At 44.2% G+C, this 20,121-nt stretch overlaps 1 protein-coding gene across 1 annotated transcript in view; it reads right to left on the minus strand.

The window, feature by feature from the left end:
- Nucleotides 1-7,516, minus strand: part of HDGFL3 (HDGF like 3) — a 38,601-nt gene extending 31,085 nt beyond the window's left edge. Inside the window, exon 1 of the mRNA XM_074917737.1 lies at nt 7,032-7,516. Coding sequence (XP_074773838.1) covers nt 7,032-7,115 — 84 coding nt within the window. The 5' untranslated portion in view covers nt 7,116-7,516. The remainder of the gene's footprint in view (nt 1-7,031) is intronic.
- Nucleotides 7,517-20,121: the final 12,605 nt, after the last annotated feature.

Raw genomic sequence — 20,121 nt, forward strand, 5'->3', positions numbered from 1 at the left:
ATTATCCTAACTGCAGGAAGACTCGTTAATGCATTATTATGAATGGGAAATCAGGAAATGAAGAGTTAAAACTGAAAACGCAGCCTTCGTTTTGTAAGCTGTCTACGCTTACAAAAAATTAATTCCAGTTGGGGGTCCTAAAAGGTTCTTTACACAGTAATAAAAAGAAGAGCTCTGTCAATTAATGTAAAACATTTCTTATAACTTTTTGCAGTAAGAACATACAGATGGACTCGACAGGCTATAGATTTCACTGAAAGGAGCACCCTTCTTCCAAACAAAACAGATATTCAATGACTTCCATGAGATTTGTTGATGAAAATTATTCAGTGGCTTCAAAATGCCGAGGAAAGGTATCTAACAAAAAGCCTGTACAGTACGGGTACGAAAATCTTCAACTGTTTTTTGCTTCAAAACTTCTGAGACAACTGTCTTCATTCTGGGTTAGCTTCATTTGGACTTAAAATCATGACACTGCAGGAGAAAATGTATTCATCTATTGTCATTTACACAAAAAGATCAGACTTGCACATTTGGGGCTAGTTATTTAAACTAATTAAAGAAAAAAAAAAAAAACAAAACACCAGAGAGATTTAAAGAACTGAATTTTACAGAAGTTCTCCCAAATATTGCTGCCATGCTACCAACATAGAACATCTTGGCCCCAAAATGATTTGTTTGCTAAACAAGAGCAACTGGAAAGGTTTTACCCTAAGCTATGGTTCAACTTTATGTGTAAAATCTACTCCATTTTATGCTACAATCCTCAGATGAAATCTGGTTTTAAGTCACACTTAAAGCAAAATGCAGGAGCATGGATAAAGACCATCAGCTGCTGAGGTTCCCCACTTTCCAAACACTAGGAGAATTCACACTTCACTCCTTGTTATTTTTGTTTTAGGAAATGAAGGAAACAGTACTCAATGAGCTGATGAAGTCACTGAAAAGGCACTCACACCTACTCTAAATATGACCAGATATCTGCAAATAAAAGTTTAAATGCTATCTAAGCAACATATGTCAACCTGGTGCAGAAGGGATGGAAAGCAAAAACCAATTCCATAAAGGATTCACTGCCTTACATGTGCTCTTGTTAGATGCATCCCAGCAGAAGTCATGGGAGTGCTGCCTGAAGAAGCCGTGACTTCACCATTAGTGCCTCGGTTAAGACAGATCTTTGCAGTGATCAGCAAATCATGTCTCATCTCAGAAAGGAACAAACAGAGACCTGCCATGAAAAGCTGCCTGCAGATCTCTGAGGAGTGATGTATGAGCGAGGTACATAATTAAAGAGAGAGAGAGAGAGACAGAAGAAGCTCTGAGTTGGAGAAGTCACAGGAGACTCATATTTAGTAACACGGCAGAAGTGAGGTCATAAACCAGAGCAACCAAAAGGGGGAAAAGGAGAAGAGCACATGGTGAAGGACTGGACAGGTCCCAAATGGCCAAGGAGAAAAGCTCAAAACACTTTAGGCTGGGTTTTGGCAGAAAAACACAGAGAAAGATCTGTTGTCTATTTCTGATGGACCCTTTGAAGTTTTCTGGATCTAATCTGATTTTTGTCTGTCATTCTTTGCCAAAAAAGATAAACCCTGCCAGGGAAAACCTACCTTCCCTTATCCTTACACTAATAAGAAAACAAATGGTCTGTTTTAAATATCAAACACTTAAAATGTAGAATCATTCTTCTATGATGTGTTTGAGAGTTTGATATTTCCAAGCTGTCATATTTGCAATTATAACTGAACAAAGTTGTTCCTGGTTAAGTGTCTTGTATTTTACCAAACTATGTCAGAACATAGGCCTTGGTCCTACACTGAGAGCTTCACCACAATCAACCTACTAGCTCCAGCCATACCTCACTGAACTGGAAGAGAGAAGTTTATTTACTAAAATGTCTGTGTAGAGGTGTCCAAAATACATTCCAAAATACATTTTAATTTTTTTTTTTAACCGATACTGAAAGTCTTCTGTAATTCTGTCACTCTGCAGTAGCAATTTTTTTTATATAGTCTCTAATATTACATTACACTACAATAGTATAGTATTATTAGCCTCGTCTTTTTAGGCTCTAGTTTAACAAAGTCTTTAAGAATAAGCTTACCTTTAAGCCCTTCCCTTGGATTATTTTAGTTCATACTTTAAGATGCCTTACATTCACGCCTTGCTGGATGGGGAACACAGTCAACAATACTGAAAAAATGCTCTCAGCTAAAAACTATCATGCAATCATCACATTTATGGTGCTCAGCCCGCCACAGACACTAGTTCCCATTAAAATGACAGCATTTACTATGTATTACTCTAAGCAATATACTGAAAATTCATACCCATTTACAACTCTAATACATTAAAGTGCCCCAAATACTCTTTTGCCATTGCTATTGGCAGTTGCTTTTTAATAGTGATATTCACATATGAGGATTATCTGCTAACTAGCAAATTTGGTGTTCAAGTAGGTGTTCAGAGCAGCAATAAAGAAACTGGACAAGACAAACACGAGTCCAGAAAACAGGAAATTCACCTTCACAAAACAGTCAATAACACCTTTGTAATAGTGTAGCACCCTCACTTCAAAGGCTGTGTTCTCTCAACACAAAATGTTCTAAGCAGCTCTAAACATCCATGTGTTTTACACTACAACACATTGTCCTACCTGCTTGGATCTCTTCTGTATTGTCCCAAATCAAATTTAACATCCCTACACAAACTACTTGTGTTTACCCAAATATACTTCTTGTCTCCCCAGCTGTATGATCCTAGATTTCTGTTCAGTAATGGCATCAGACATTTACTTGGGCACGCTCTTATTTTATTGAGGTCATTCCAGACTTTTTCCTCCGCTCTCTACAGTTGCATTAACAGCTTCCTTCCTATTTTTAAATCAGCAGCTAATTTCAGCAACTAAGTGCTTATTGTTTCTTCAGGGTCACTCATAAAACAAACACCATTATTGATCTTTCTGAATCTACCACTAGTTTTTCCCTTTTATCTCATCTGAGTGACTATTCAAGGGGCAGTTTCTCAATAAACCAGGACATCTATCCAGATAAACTAGGGTCTCTGAAGAAAGAGATTTTTCTGTCTATGTGTGCTAATACAGCGCCTATCATGGCAGTAGCCAAGCGACTCGTAAATGTTAGTGATTTTGTCTCCACAACCCCTTTTAAAAGGGAAAAGTGTTGTTAATTGTCTCTTACAAACAGGGAACTAAGACACAGCAGGATTTAGTGCTTCAAAGGCAAAGCCCACTCATGAAATGTAGAATGAATTGAATCCTTATTTCCTAGATTTTAACCACAACAGCATCTTCCCTCTAATTTTTGCATGCACCCTGGATACACAATTACTTATTTGTTGGATCACAGCGACTGATGACCTGACCAGTTCATTTTATTGTGCATTTTTGATGAGCATCTGAAGACAAAAGACATCACAGGCTAACATAAAAACCATGTTAAACCAAACTGCTGCCAGTATTTTATCTACTGTTATTACTAAGCTCCAGTACAATTCCTGGGGCCTAAACCCTAAATCTATTCATCATCCTCCAGTTAAGCTAAAGGAAATTTTGACTTTGCCCAAGAAAATGTGATACAAAAATGCAAAGCGGCCTTTCCAGATAATAAGACCTAAGTGCCATCTTTCAGACATCAAGTATCCAGAAGCAACTTTTGAAGAGAGTGGTTTTATTCACCAATTCTATTTTAACAGGGTATGTAAAGATCAAATTTACTGGTCATTACCATTTTGGCTACGTGTGGCAAGTTTGGTCCTTTCCAAATTAATTCTAGACCAATCCACAAAGAAATTTTAAATGCAGTTTGACTGCTATAACACACCATCAATTATTAGACAGAATTTTTCAATGGTCCCCGGGTGTACCATTTCTACCTGGCCACTTTCTTCACATTTTCTCTCTCTTTACTCACAGTGATGTTAAGCCAGGCTTGCCAGTGTTATCCTCGCTGATCTCTAGATCAACATGTCTTCAAAGAGAGGGGGGTGTAAAGCTACTGGTCTAGGACCAGAGACTGCTGCCTACACTGGGTACGTCTGCAGTGCTGTGCCACAGGGAGCTGGCTGAGCCCACAAGCATTACACCTAAGGAGAGGCAGGAGTAATTGAGCTAGATGCAGATCTGCACTACTGCAGCTGGACTGCTTCTGGGATCCGAGTTAGATTTTCTTTATCACACTACCCATGCACACAAAAATATATGGTTGACTCTGAGCCAGGTCGGTTATGTCTGTGTGTTTCATTAAAGGGTAGGCAGAGTCCTTCTGTCCTGCTTTAACACTTCTCAGGTTTGTTAAACACAGTTTAAGAAGTTTGTCCCTAGGCAGGAAATTCATGCCAAAGGTCTCAGAGATGCAAAACACCATTTGGTAGGGGTAATAACACTGCCATTTAAATGTATCGTTACTCCTATTATTAAGCTAGTATATTAGCATGAAATATATAAGTTTTTACATAAGAATAGAAAGACCAAATACATTAATTGCATAATGAATAAAGAAGTAGGTAGCAAACACTCAAGGATCTGGAAACAAGAGAATCCTTTGGATAAAAGGCATTCAGTTAATCAGAGTATCTGAGTTGCATTATCAACTGAAATATTTCCTTTTCTTATTTGTACATAATAAAGTTTTCTGGAAAACAAAAGAAAGACTAGTGTCCTCACTAGGTTTTTACTTCACTTAAGGAAATGTGCATCAGGCAAAACTTGGCAACCAAGATGAAGACAAGCCCTAGTGAAGATGGCATGAACTGTATTTTTCATGAGTAATACGCTAGGTTTAGGCAGACATCAGCTTGACCGAACTTGAAGTTGTATGTAACTGCCTCACATGTTACAGGAGCACATTCTGTGCATCCTGACTCCCAGGTGAACTAAAACCCAGTACTAATGCTCCCCTAGCCCGACTGCTCTCTTCCTACCCAACGGTAGACGCTGGGCTCTCTAACAGTTTCCAACTCTGCTTGCTAAATCATGTTAAAACTAGAGACTACTTTGGCTTCACGTGAACTTTACATCCTGTTAGTCTGCACAAAGGAAATAAGTCATGTTAACAGCACACCTATTTTTTCCTAGTGAAGATGTACTCTGTTGGAGATTATTGCCATTCAGATACCTATTTATACACCCAGTCAAAGGCTATGACCAGCTGCATAGCATATAATGATTTTTTAAAGCAAAGAAAGTGCCATTAAAACAAAAGGCCTAGTTCTGTTTCTGGGTAAACAAATGGGAGTTTTACAAAGGAAAGGGATTAACATGCTTCAACGTGGTAATGGTCTCAACTGTTCACATTAAAATTTTCACACTAAATTAAACCATGACAGAGGTAGGAAAGAAGTCAATTTTCAGTGGCTCATGCTGTTCTGCTGACATAAATTGCCATTTTTTAGGTAGTATATCCACCAACCTGTATAATGATAGAATAATAAAACCGCAACCCAGTGTTGATTAAGTTTGGCCTTTTGCATGCTAATTTCAGCCTGCTCTAGCAAAATAACTGAATGAACCACCTTATTTACATGCTTCTAGATATTTAGCACCCTCTCACTAATCTTTCTTCAGCAACCTTTGCTTAAGCCTGTGGTGTTGGCCTTCCCTCCTTGTATAGTGTCTGCTGTTCAACACCACTTCTGCTTCCTCAGTTATACTCAGGACGCCTTTCCACCACTTGCACTCTTCCAGGGCTCTCCTGTCAAGGGTAATGCTAAATGTCAGTCCATCTTTATCCTGCCCATCTCTGTTTTCCTGCATGTCACATCCACCACTTCATTATCTTCATGCTCTTTACCGTCTATAAAGACCAGCAACTTTCCTTGACTAGAAAATGACAGCATGAAGCACGACCCAATCGTCCCGGTAAGGTTGGAGAAGACAAGTAAAGGCAGACTCTCGGTATTTGATGCCTGCCAGTGAGTTCACGCAACACGTGTTCCACAGTGAGTTTAGACAACAGTGGGCAAAAAGGAGGGAAGGGACAGGCCTTGTCGGTGTGCCATGGTGCCAGATGCCCCAGGGAAAGCTCTGATCCACCTTATTGTAGCGGCACCAAAAATGGATGTTTAAATACAACGGGGCGCTTATCTGAGTGCCAAATGCCCACCATGCCTTTCCACCTCAGTTCTATCATGGCAGCATAAAACAAAAAATGACAAAAGGACTATGGAAAGAAAGTCAACCCAGTATGCCAAAATAAAGCGGGAGGCCCAGCGCCCGAACCGCCCGCGTCGGGAGGGGTGGCCGCCGAGCAGCAGGGATGCCAGCACCCCGCACAGACCCCGCCGCACCTGGAGGCCGGGCCCCGCTCACCTCACCCAACCTCTCCGCACCCAGCCGCGCCGCCCGCTGCCACCGGCGCCCGAGCCGCCGGGTCTCCCGGCCCCCGCCACCCGGGGGACAACCGCAGCCTCGCTCCGGGCCTCGGCCCCTTCCCCCTGCGGGCCGCCGGGCCTCGCCCCCTCCCCACATGCCCAGGCCGTGCCCCTTCCCCACGCGGGTGCCCCAGGCCCGGCCCGAAGCCTTGTCCCCCTGCCCGGGCCCTGGGCCGCGCTGGGCCCGGGGGAGGCGGCCGCCCCGCGCTGCCCTGCCCTGCCCTGCCCCGGGCGCCGGCCGGGGGGGAGGTGGGGGCCCCTCTGCCCCGCGGGGGAGCCGGGGGGCCGGGGCGAGGGAGGGCGTATAATAAACAGCATCGTTGTCACGCAGGCAGGGCTGCCGGCTCCCCAAGCCTCCTCCCCGCGATAACAACCCAGGTACAGCCCGCGCTCGCCCCCCTCCCTCCTCCTCCTCCTCCTCCTCCTCCTCCTCCCGGGGGGCCGGGGAGAAATCTGCAGATCAAAGAAAAGATGCACAATAATAACGGGGTGGGCGCGCACCGCGGCCCCCCGGCCGGCGGGCCCGGGGCCGGGGCCTCCGGCGGAGGTTGGCCGCGGCCCGGCCGCTGCCCGCCCGGCTGGAGGGGCGAGGGGGGCGGCGGCGCGGGGCCGGGGCCGGGCGCCCCCGCCGCGGTACTCACCCGGGCCGGCCAGTGCGGGTACCCCTTCATTTTGGCGAACACCAGGTCTCCAGCCTTGTATTCTCGGGGCCGCGGACGAGCCATCGGGAGCCGCCGCGGGAGCCGCCGTGTGTCCCCCCGCCCTCCCACACCCCTCGCCCCGCACACGCCGCCCCGGGGGCAGCCGGGCGAGCCCCCGCGGGGTGCGATGCGCCCGGGCACGGGGCGCAGCCGGGAGCGGGGCCGGGCCGCGGGCAATCCCCGATCTCTCCGGCGGCGGCGGCGGCGGCGGCGGCAGGAGGAGATGGGGTGTGTGTGTGTGTGTGTGTGTGTGTGTGTGAGTGAGTGTGAGTGTGTGTGTCTGTGTGAGTGTGTACGCGGGGGAGGGGGAGGCCTTGGACACAACCCCAGCAGCCCCCGGTGCCAGGGAGCCGGCTGGCGGCGGGGCGCCTGGCCGGGCGGGGGCGGCCGGGGAGCCCTCACCCCGCGGCGGCGGGCGGGCGCGGCGCTGCCCGCGGCCCCCCCGTGCGAGCTGGCTACGCCGCCCGCGCCGCCCGCTCCATCCCCGCCGCAGCCGCCGCGGCCCCGGGAATATGGAGCCGTCTCCTCCGAATTACTCCTCGGGCAGCGACCGAAAACAGGATCTTCTTATCCCCCCCCCCGCCCGCGCCTCCCCCCCGCGCTTTCCCTTCCTGTTATTTTCTAGGTACACAGATCGGTTTCTATGAAAATAGGAGAGCAGAGAGCGGCTCCAGTCCCTCCCGGCCCGTCCTTCCCAGCTGAAGCATGACATGGTTCTTTATGCGCGCCCGACATGGAGGCTGGGCGACGAGGAGAAGCCGGCCGAGCTCGGCTGATTTTTGCAGCGGGGCCCCCCGTTCCCCCGGCCAGAGGCTCGCAGCCCAGGGGCCTGGGGGGGGTGGCCTGTCCCCCCTTGCCGTGGAGGCCCACAGGCCCCAGCACGGGTCGGCTCCTCGGGGCGCCTCGGCCCCCCCGCGCCGCGGGTGCACACACAGCCTGTCACCAGGCCTGCGCTGCGCCAGGCTGCCCGCAGACCCCCGCCTTCACCCCGGCCCTCCCCGGGCAGCCAAACGCCGGCCCCAAGCAGGGCCCTGGCCAAAGGCCTGACCCCTCGGCACAGGGTTTTCCTGATTTTTGTACCCGGGCTCTTCCCTGCTGCCAACCTCCGCCTTCCCTCTCAAGCCTCCCACCCCGAGGCACAAAGACCTGGACCTGGGAGCTGCTTAAATTCACAACAGGGGCTTCCTTTCAGAGGGTGTTTGGGACCTGGCTCTTGCCAGATGAGGCCAGTTTTTACAAACGTGCACCTCCGTGGAGGGGAGGCACTGAGAACTCACAAATCCAAAGCCCAGATATTGCTGATTTTACTGTAATGTTACCAGTTACGTTGTAATGGTCAGAAATCAATTATTCTTGACATTTATTATACTGAAGTATTGTCTAGAGGAGCAAAACTAGGAAGGCACCTGCAAGCTGGGCCACAGATGGAAAAGTTCAGGAAAGGTTTTTCTGCAGGTTTGGCTGAGACTGTATCAGTGGGTTCCCCAACCATTCCCACATGCAAGATGGCAACTACCCCTCTGGGTTTAGGGAGATGGCTCTGGCTGGGCGCATCTCTGAGTCCCAAGGAAAGCACCTGGCCACAGGCAGTTCCCAGTGATGAATGAGGAAATAGGTGGCCAAAGACTGCAGGGTCACATTTTGGGGAGAGCACTACCAGTCTGTAAAGGCTGGTAATGGCAGAGAAGGAAACGCTGCTTCTAGCACCTGTTCCTGGGCTGGAACGGGACCAAGAAAACTCTTACTGTTTATGGTGTCCCCAGATGTGGTTCTGGTACCCAAATGCTGCTGTTGATAGTACATGAGTCAATGAAGTTTGTCACTCTGGATCATAAAATAGGATAAGCACTTCTCTGCTGGGGGAGCACTGCTGTAAAATCATTAGCTCAGGTATCAGTAGCAGACTAACAATGAAAAAAAAAAAATCCAAGAAGCTGGATAAACATTTAGATGATTAGCCTGCACTGTGCTCAATGCTGTCATCTGTTCCTGAAGTACAGAGATCAGTGACAGGGTTGCCAACACAGCCACCTTCAGTATAGACATGTGGCCAAACAGCTCACTTTCACTTTCACATCAGATAGGATTTTGCATCCTTTTAAATTGATACCTCATTTTAGTTTAAATTCCCTTCAAGAAAATGTAATATAAAAGCTCTGAATATCGGAGCTGTGGACTCTGGTTTGAGTCTGTCCAGAATAATCGCTTGTGCTGTGCCTTACCTCCTATACCTCTATTATCTCCCCAAACCAGCCTTATCTCCAGAATACTTACTAAGAGGTGGAGCTGCTTTTTTTTTTTTTTTTCCCCCACATTACTTGCTTTTCATCTCAGATATGAATAGCTCTTTCTAGAAACTTATTTAGTTACCTTAAATCAGAAAGAAGCAGGATGTATGCTAATTTATTCCAAAAGGAAACTGTACACATTATATACACATCCATGCAACAATGCATTCCTAATGTCAAAGTAGCAAAATTCAAAGTGACTAGATACTGAACTGAAACATCTCATTGAAATGTCCACTTTCTTACTTGCTTTTGTCCCAGCATGGGTGTCTGCGGAGAATGCAATGAATGAATAATGTTTATAGTCTGCAGCGAAGATAATCACACACCAAAGAAAACTCATCCTGTGGACATGCAAGGATGCAGCTCTTTTTCTCTCGTGTGTAGGCCACAAAGGATAAATGAGTTGCCAAGGTAAGAACTCCACTCAGGTTTGGCCAGCTGAAAACCCTTAAACACACTTTGCAGACAGTTCTTCCATTAAGCCATGGTTAAGATGCTGGGAGAGGATGGGGAAGAAAAAAAGCAAATTTCCCTGGTGATAAATGAAAAACCAAATCACATGTTCCACACGTCTACAGCACAGAAAACCACCTCAGCACAAACAGCAAAGGATTTCCTTAGTGTATATAACCCAGTCAGCCACTCATCACAGCATACAAAGCCTGAGATCTCCTGCTGTCACCTGTATTCTGTTCCTTCTGTTACAAAGGGAAGTTCATCTACCCCTTCTACACAGAAGTGGGAAAGAAGAGTGAAGAGAGTTTCTTCCAAACACTTCAAGAGCAGTTTCAGCTCATAACTGTGAATGGAGGGGTGCAGAAGCTTGGTAATATACGTGCTACATGTACATAGGCCAGGTCCTAAGTCCACAGAAGTCAACAGCTGAGTCTGCTCTGGGCACAAAGACAGCAGATCACAGAGGCAGCAACACCATATCCTTACTGAGCAAGGGAGACATACAGCAGGGATGGCTCTCCTTCCCCCCAAGCTCTCCCAAATGATTAAGACCAAGTTCCTTCTCACTTCTCATGCTGCCAGACAGGTGTTATATTTCCAGAGCAGGGTGGTATCTACAGGTATGAGCAGGGGAAGGGCATAAAGGCAGAGGCCCAGCAGGACCGTGCAGTGAGGTGGCAGGGCCAGGAGTGTGGTCTGTAGTGAAACTGTGAGTCACCCAGGACAGATAGTGTCTGAGGTCACTGTTTTGAAGCTACTACAACACCACTGAATTTTTCTTTCCAAATAATTCCCAGGAAAAATTGTTCTTAAACTACTGAGAAGCTTTAAGCCAGTCCTGATAATTTCCCTCCCCCAGTCATATAAGGAGAAAACCAGCTACATTCCTGGTTGAGAATTTTCATAGAGGAAGAATTCCATTAATTCAAAAGTGTGGATCAATCTTTAAGAAAAGAGCATGTGGACACAAAAGGCCTAATTTCAAAAGCATGCTCCAAAGTAATGAATAAATTTTTAAACTTAGAGAAGTTTTGCATGAAATACTCTGTGATCATGGTTTTGTACACATATATTGGGACGTTTGTGTGCTGTCTTGTTTGCATGACCCTACTCATGCTGCTGTCTTGCACTTGTCATTTTGTGAGATGCTGCCTATACTGTGTCTGTCGAACCCACAGTGATTATTGTATTTGCCTCTGAAATTCTGTCCCTGGCCACCTTACAATTTTTGCTTTCCCCACTCAAATCCCTTCTGAGATAAAACTATAAATACTCTGCAGCATGGCCACTTGTATAATCAACTTTACAGTAAGATACTGAAATAAAATTACTTCTTTTTACTTATCTATCTATAGCTGATATAATTTTCTTTTCTGCTGCATTTCCTTTTCCTGTATGTAAAAATGTGTCAGCAATGATTATGATGATTAGTATTTTGCCTATGTCCACAGTAAGCTAGTGCTTGTCTGTTAAATATTTTAATAGGAAATTGTTCTGAGTCACAACTGAGCCATTCCCCTGTGCAAGACATGTCTGAGAGTACTGTCTGAAATCACAGAGCTACTTCATGTCAGACAGAAAGAGGCCATGATGTTATATGTCCATCCCAACATGCACAGAAAGGCACTTACTATGCCCATTAGGATATTCTTAATTACTGAAGATAAGAAGCTCACCAGGGAATCTCGAGCCTTCTCTGTAATAAGCTTAGAAGGGAGAAGGGTGTGTATCATAACCAGAGCAAGTTATCTATACTCAGTTTCATGAATCTTCTTATGTTGTACACTGGAGCAATCTCCTAATCATATTAAATAAGACAATCTTTAAGGTGATCGCTTTACATGTTGCAGAGGTGTGAATGTGTATCCTAGAGGCATAAAAGATCGGAGCACTTCAGTTAAAATTAACTTCCTCTCTGCTTGGGAGCTCTCCACTGTTAGCTGGAAAGGTTTGTATGGGATGGAAATGTTATTAGCAAGTATGCATTGCTGCCATTCCTTGTTCTCTACAGGCATTTCAGCTAAAGCTACAGCAGACAAAAGATGCCTACAGTCAATGCTGCTTCACAATTTCCAATTCGAACCTTTGTTTTCTGTTGCTTGTATATTTTTCATAATTTAACCATCAGAATTGAAATTTTCCATGATAATTTTGTGGATAAATACCAAAACTCTTCTGACAATAACAGCAGAAGAAATAATTGTAAAATTACCAAATCGCCAGGTACCATATAAACGTAGCCAAGTTGCAAGAGACTGAAAAGCATTCATACGTGCTCAACAGGGGTTGATAAACAAGTCTCAGATGTTCTGTCTGGACCAAACATGCTCTAGGCTAAAGTGAATGTGATTCAGCTCATGACTGGAGAGGACTGTGGAAGCAAAGCTTATGAGAGAAAAAAATGGCTGTCTCCCTACGAGTACCTAGACAGTAGACAGGGTGCAGTGACCAGACCTGCACGCAGAGAGAGAACTGGGAAAAGCTGGAAGGGCAGCAGGGGCTAAAGCCCGGGAAGGATGTGAGAAAAGCAGAAAGGGATTAGGAGACGGAGGTAAAAGCAGCCACGAGTGTAAGAAGACAGAGATTTCAGAGTATCTTAGAATACATCAAGAAAACCCACACATTATCTAAGAAAACTCTGTTGCCCAGTATGTGTCATTCTCTGCCGGTAACTTCTCCATACAAAGACAAATAATCCATAACTATGTTGCCAGTTAACTCATCATTTTATGTGGAAATCTTGACACTGCATTCAAAGGTATTGGACTCTATGACCTTCTAGGGTCCCTAAGTGGTAACCAGCCTGAGATTTTCTATGGGGGAAAAACAAACCAACCAACCCAGAAAGAGATTATTGAAGATTGCATCACAAACTGCCCAAGAAGAAACAAAGTTGTACCAGCAACATGAGCCCAAGTATTTCCCAACATTTGACTACCTGACTTTGCAACTTCACTGTTCTTCGAATTTTCCCTTGTGGCATGTGAGATGCTTTAGCAGCCATTGGTTGAGAAACACGCATCAAAATCTAGTATTTCCATTAATATGCAGTAAACATTACATGTGATATAAAGATTATCTTGTTGGTCATAAGTTGCACAGTCTACTTTGCTGTTCCCATAATTTTAAGTGTTTGGTAGAGACGTCATTACGATGAAACTAATGACTTCTCATCTCCATTTGATTTACTAATCTATAAAATGCCTCTTCAAATGGCCAGGTGAGAAACTCCGTCTCTAAAGCTATAAAGCCATAATACCTAGGAAAGAAAACCTGCAACAGACGTTTCTGCTCTGGAGAAATATTTTAAATGTGTCATCTAAAGCCTCAGAGATTTATTGGGTGAGAAATATGTTGAGAGTTGACAGGAACAATAAATTCAATGCCAGAATCATGGCACTTACCCCGTCGTAGTTTCCCCTCATAAATACTGGAGAAAAGGATTTCTCTCACATGCCCTCTGGTACATCCATCAAAGTGCCTTTTGGAATGTGACTTAATGAATAATTACATCCCAACATGGACAACACAGCATCTTTATTTAAGGAGCTTTGTAACTTTACTTTTGTGTCACCTGAATGACAGTGACAGAAGCTGGGGAACAGAAAGAAATAATGTGGCTAGCACGCAACTTCTTGGGATTGTGGCTGTTTTGTACCATAAACCCCCTCTTGGGAGCAGCAGTTTGATTCTGGGATGTACCTATTGCTGTAGAATTCACAGCTCCAGAACCCAAGCTCTGAATCTCATCTGTTGTTAAGGCAGTGGGATGCATAGGTGTTGACACAAGAAAAACAAGGAATTAATAATTCAGTTGTGAGTTTCTTCCTGGATAGCTTGGCATCAACAAGAGTTTAACAGAATCCAAACTAAATGACTGGAATGTCATACCAACTCTGCTGAAATCAGTAGAAAAACTCAGCATTTTTCCCATGATGTCACCTCTGAAGCTTTCTTCAGATCGTCTTTCCCTATTCCCATGGCCAACATCACCAAACTCTCAGTGACTCAAATCTACAAAATGAGTCTTATCCTCATCTCCCTCCACCTCTTCTACCTAGGTCATATCCAGATCTTCCTATCCTTCTTTTTCCATAGGCATTTTTCTTCTCTGTGAAATGACCAGTACACATCTTTCTTGCCCTCTCCCATCCACATACGCTCTTTCTCCAGTCTATGTGAAGCAGTGCCTTTGAGGACATGGCAATTCTTTATAATCACTTTGCTTTGCTCAAGAGTCACTTGGAAACATCTCCTTCCTGCCATACCTGTGCTTTACACATTGGCTTCACTGGCCTGAGCATCCTGCTACTTCTTTGCTGTGCGTTAATCCCAGTAGGCGGCGGTGAAGTCCCACACAGCCACCGGCTCACTCTTCCCCCGCAGTGGGATGGAGAAGAGAATTGTAAGGGTAAAAGTGAAAACTTGTGGGTTGAGATAAAGACAGTTTAATGGGAAAAGCAAAAGCTGCGTGTGAAGCAAAGCAAAATAACAAACCCATTCACCACTTCCCATCGGCAGGCAGATGTTTAGCCATCTCCAGGAAAGCAGGGCTTCATCACCATAGTGGTTACTTGGGAAAACAAATGCCATAACTCACATGTCCCCCCTTCCTCCTTCTTCCATCAGTTTTTATTGCTGAGCATGATGCCATATGGTATGGAATATTCCTTCGGTCAGTTGAGGTCAGCTGTCCCAGCTGTGTCCCCTCCCAGGTTCTTGTGCACCCCAGCCTCCTCGCGAGCAGGGCAGCATGAGAAACAGAAAAGACCCTGATACTGCAGGAGCACCATTCAGCAATATCAAAAACATCCCTGTGTTATCAACACTGTTTGGGCACAAATCCAAAACATAGCACCATATAAGCTACTGTGAAGAAAATGAACTCTAACCCAGCCAAAACCAGTGCATTTTTTCTCACCTTCCCACCCTCATCCTGCCCAGACCTGCTGCCTCATCCCCCTGACTCCTGGATGATACTAGTGCTCAAGGGGATGTGGGGGCAAGGACTGAGATATTACTGGGGTTGAAGGCACTGAGGAGAGTTCTCAGGCTGTGTGGCTGTGGCGATGCTGAGGGTGATGACCATGATGGGTGCCAGAATGAAAATGGGCATGAGGATAGTGCTTGTGGAAATGGATATGGATGATTCTGTGCCTGATGGGCTGCAGGAGAAGTAAGTCATCACTGGCCAGACAGAAAATGAGGCAAGTTATTTTCTCTCCCTTATTCCCAACAAAGAAGGACCCAGCTCTCTGGGCAGTTGTTCCTTTCCTCTCCAGGGAGTAAAGGGAAGCTGGAAGGGAGGGACTGAAGCTGCCAAATCCACCACCACCACACTTGGTCCGAAATGCTATCACTTAAGCCTTCTGGTGTACTCTGAAAGATCAGCACACCACCCTGTGCAACGTAAGAACTGGTTCCAGCTGGCTCCCGTGAGAACTTCTTAAAAGCACATTTCTTCACACATTCCACATACCCACTACCTCCAGATCATGTTTCTTGTGATGGCCTGCAAGACTGCCCCTTCCTACTTACATCTTGTCATGTGGCAGCCACATGTCGATTGTTTCCCCATTAACCATGCCAAACTTAATATCCTGCTCACCTATTTGTCTCTCAGAGATCTCCAGCCTATACTCCCTGCTTGTGACATGTCCTTCATATCCTGCTTCTCAAGAATCACAGCCTCCTTTCTTTTGAATTCCTTCCTCAAAACTCCATCCCTTCCAGACACCCAGGACAGTTGATTAGGTCTACCACATCTCTAATGAGCAAGGGTTAGCATAGGAATATAAACAGCCTGGAATTAAAGTGGTATATAGGATGAGAAGAAAAGGTCATGAGTAGGATGTGGAGGAGGAAAGGAAGTTAGCATGTTTAGTAACAATTAAGATTATAACTTGTAATTAACATTACCTTGCCTTGCGTTTCAGTGATCCCTTTGTTGTATAATGTATCCTTTTCCCTATAGTCGGACTTTGTTTTCCTCAACACTGCCCTCTTCAAAGAAGGCATGCTTTTCTTCTTCTGAGTTTGGAAAGTTATATGTTTATAAATAATAAATAGAATAATAAAAAATCAGGGCCACTGCACTTGCTAGCAAACAGCCAATATGCACTAGGTCTCTTAGAAGTCAAAGGATCTGTTTCTGCTACTGTTTATGCCACATTATCTACTTGGGATACAGTCAAGTTGTTCCTGATTCCTATCACTGAGAAACGAAGTTGCTAAAATGTAAAATCTCAGTAAGATACAACAACAATATAAATATTACAAAATAATACACATTGCAGAGAAATTATCATAAGCCAGAAAAACATACATATTTCTAGAGAAGTGACAACAATACTGTTTAATTAGAACATAGTGACTTGGTAAGGCAATGGCTTGTTTCTGGCCACTTGTTTATTTTTTTCTTTAGCTGTCACTTATGTTTAAGTGGATGCCATCTTATTTAAACACTAGTTCAAACCTTGCCACTGTAGTTCAGAGAACTACAGTGTTTCAGAATAAACAGAAAAATGATACCTGTCTTCACTGAGTAGCAGCAAGGGGCTTAGTATATTGCTGGAAGACAAACATAAAATATTTAGGCTGGTTAGTATTAAGAAAGTCAAAGAGAATATTATGAGATGAAGCAGCCAAACAGAATTGGCAATGATAGTCTTACAATAGACAGGTATTTATAGACTCTTACTCCCACTGGACATGATGCCCCTGTCTTACTCAGGCAAACCTCCCACTGAAACTTTCAAAGGGCATATTGCCTCTCTAGAGACGAGCAGGAACTTTGGGACCGAAAGTGATAGCTGGATCTTTTGTCCATTCATGTAATGCCTGTATTAACTGCTTGTATTGCATCCTCTCTCTGCAACTTCATGGGGTCTGGCAGCTTGCTGTACTGGGCAGATACTGGCCCTATGAAGATGAAACTCAGTCTTTGTTGCCATGTGGCTCATGGTGCCCAAAGAGGAGAAACATTCCCAGCTGCTTGTTGTCCTCCGGTGATCAACACTGAATTTCTGGAGCACGGCTATCAGAGTAGCAGAAAGGCACGAATTGGTATGTCTGGTTAGGCACCACAGACCTTGAGTTAAATTGTGCTGCCCCGCAAGCCTAGCTTTGGACCCATGTGTCATTTTGGACCCTGCCAACAGGAAAAGATCCACTTTTCCATACATCTGTATGAAGGACAAGTCTCAGACAGCAATGGCATGACACTGAAATGAACTGCAGTTTGCTTTCCCATGCAGTGTCCTCCTCTGCCTTCCAGGGTAGTTTTTACTTTACAGTAGTAGCTGAGGGAACTATAGCATGTAGACTTCAGCATCCAATATAGAAGGATTCAAACCAGTATAAACTATTTACTCGGATATCAGAAATATCCACATAATGCAGAATTAACATTGTTAACGAGGGATATGAACAATCGCGATTCAGAGCAGTAATATAAACCAGTAACAGCAGGTTATTCCATAACTGAAAACCATAAGCTGTTTTACATGTGGTACTGGCCATTATATAGACTGTGCAATTTGTTTGTCTTTTTGTTTCAGCAATGGGACTTTAAATGAACCGGCAAAAGATCCTTCCATTTTGTGTTCATTTCCCAAAGTTAATAAAGCGACAACAGGTATACAAATTCAAGGGATGAATTAATTTCTCAGCAAATATGTAGCCTACAATACTTGTAACAAAGGTCAGGAGGCCAAATGCGCTTGGTGCAACTTTACTGACACCAATACAAGGAATAATTTGGCCAATATGTACCTGGTGTACCCAGTCCTCTGCTGCACAAAGCAATGAAAGGAAGCAGACTCATGCAAGCCAGCTGAGTGTAAAACTCCCATTAATTCTGACTGCCCACTTGCACGACCAGCAAGATTCTGCATTTGAGTTTTCCAGACAGAATTTCAGTCTTCAAAATACTATATAGTTCTACACACCTACAGACTAATGAAAAACTGGAAGATTAAATTTATACTAAATGTTAAACTGCATACACATATCCCATAAAATTATATTCAGTGAAGTATACACACACGAAGCTGATGTAAACCTTCAGACATCAGGAATGTTATATACACATTCCTTTATTTCATTGAATAGGAACTCGTTGTCTCTCACACACACACAGACACACAGACACACAGACTATAATGAACCTACTGGTTCTTACTGATCCTGAGAATCCCTGACGGGCTGGGCGGAGGTCCAAAGTGCCGTCTCATAGTAGATCACTCTGCCATATGTTTGCCTTTCTACACAAACATTTGCCAGGAAATCTATCACCGTCAGTGCAGCACCATCATGTGACATGATAATAAAAATGTTTACGTGCAGTGTCTCTCAGCATTTTGCAGAGAGGGAAGCATCTGTAGGAATGAGGATACTGCTGCACACTCTTTTTTAACTACCACATTCTTTTAGGTGACAGCTTTGATCCTCTCAGTGTCCTTCTTCTGTCAGTAACCACTCTGGTTTGGATTAAGGATAAATTCTCCATTTCTCTCGTTTTTCATAGTGAAGCTCCTTTATTTGAAGCTTGTGCTTCAAACACTTCAAAACTAGGGCTTTGAGCACCTAAATGCTTGTCTCCAGATTCATGGCATGTAGTTCATTGCCAGACATGTCAAAGGCTGCTGCCCCCCCATGCAGCATGCTGGGCTCCAGTCTTCCACTGAATGGGCAGTAGCATTCAGAGATGCTGCTACAGTAATGAGCAGAAGCCAAGTCAGAACATGTACAGTTGTCATTACTGCAATCGATGGGAATCTGCGTTATGTTGTGATGCTCCTAAGGCCTGGAGCTTTATTGTTACTGTCTACCCATAGACTGACTGAATCACTCAGATGTCCCACAAAAAACTCCAAGAATAAATGAATGAGGAGAATGAATGTTGTGGTAGAGACACTTCCATATGAAAAACCCTACAGAGACAAACTAAAGATTCTTACTTCAAAAGACTGAAGATGTTTTCTCTTAACATTGTGTCACCATGCATCAGAATATGCCTGTGCAATGTCAACAGCTGAATCTCTACTGGATTCAGTGGAGCCTTCCTTTTCTTGGTTAACAAATCTGCTGGGGATGGATTTGCTTTTAGAATGTTAATTTATTCCATCTTTAAGGCTGATTAGTCCCAATGCTGGGCTTTTGTTTTCTGGTTGGTCTGAATTCTCCATCTACGAGAAGGTATCAATATGGTGACAAAACTGGTTTCACTTCTAATCTGTGAAATCTATACAAATCACACAACTCGATTCTATATTATAGCATACACACATGCACTCTTTGACACATGGCTCTTGCTAGTTAGAAGGAAAGCTTTTTTTCTACATTTTGGTAGGTTTTCCACTAGAAGTCAGGGAGGCCCTGCTGGGGGCTCCTGCACTATCTAAAAGGATACTGCAGGGCTGTTTTAGTGTAAAAGTAAAAACAGATGACACTCTAAGAAAAGGGCTTCTCGCTTGCCAAAACCTCTACAATTTCAAAATTCATCTATGCATTTTTTCATATTAATTTCTGTGATCATTTATAACACACAAATTCTTTTAAAGTGGCTTCCAAAGCAGACTTTCTAAACACTCTTGCTTTCTGTTGTATTTCTAATTATCTTATTTGTAGTGTAAAAAGAAGATAACGTTGGCTTTCTCTAAAATTAGCTGGCTTTCAGAAATACATGTACTACGATTCTTGCTTTCCTTACAATGCTAATGATGTGACTAACAGGTAAAAATACTAATAAAAACAACAGGCATTTTAAAGGATTCGATGGCTTACAGTTCCTTCCAGCTACAATCTCAGTTATTTCATCAGAGTTGAGCACAATAATGTAGGTAAACTCTTGCCTAATGTTTGATCCTCTGTGAAATAATGGAGTCAGTTTGCAGCTTTGTACTGACTATCCTCAGCTGTCCATCTGTTTCTTTATGAACATTGTTTGTACTGCCAATTTCTATCAAAAACTGTTCAAATTATTTTCAGTTTGGATTACCAGACCTTTTTGAGTATTTTCAAGGATGACATGGAAGCCCAGCACTCGGAACACCTTATTAATTTTTCTCCTTCCACGCTAAAATGGACACCAGAGTGCTTAAGTAACCTAAAATGTCAACACAGATTGGCACGCTCACAGGGATAAGCAACAAAAAAACCTAAGTTCAGGCACAGTGTTTGGAAATGTTATGGTGGAGTGGATAGAAAAAACTTTCTCTTTGCTCTGCACATGTCTGCTACCTAGCCCAGTAGAGCCTACGTCTGTGACAAATGTTTGTCAC

The sequence above is a fragment of the Athene noctua genome, chromosome 13 (assembly GCF_965140245.1).
Source record: "Athene noctua chromosome 13, bAthNoc1.hap1.1, whole genome shotgun sequence".
NCBI lineage: Eukaryota > Metazoa > Chordata > Aves > Strigiformes > Strigidae > Athene > Athene noctua.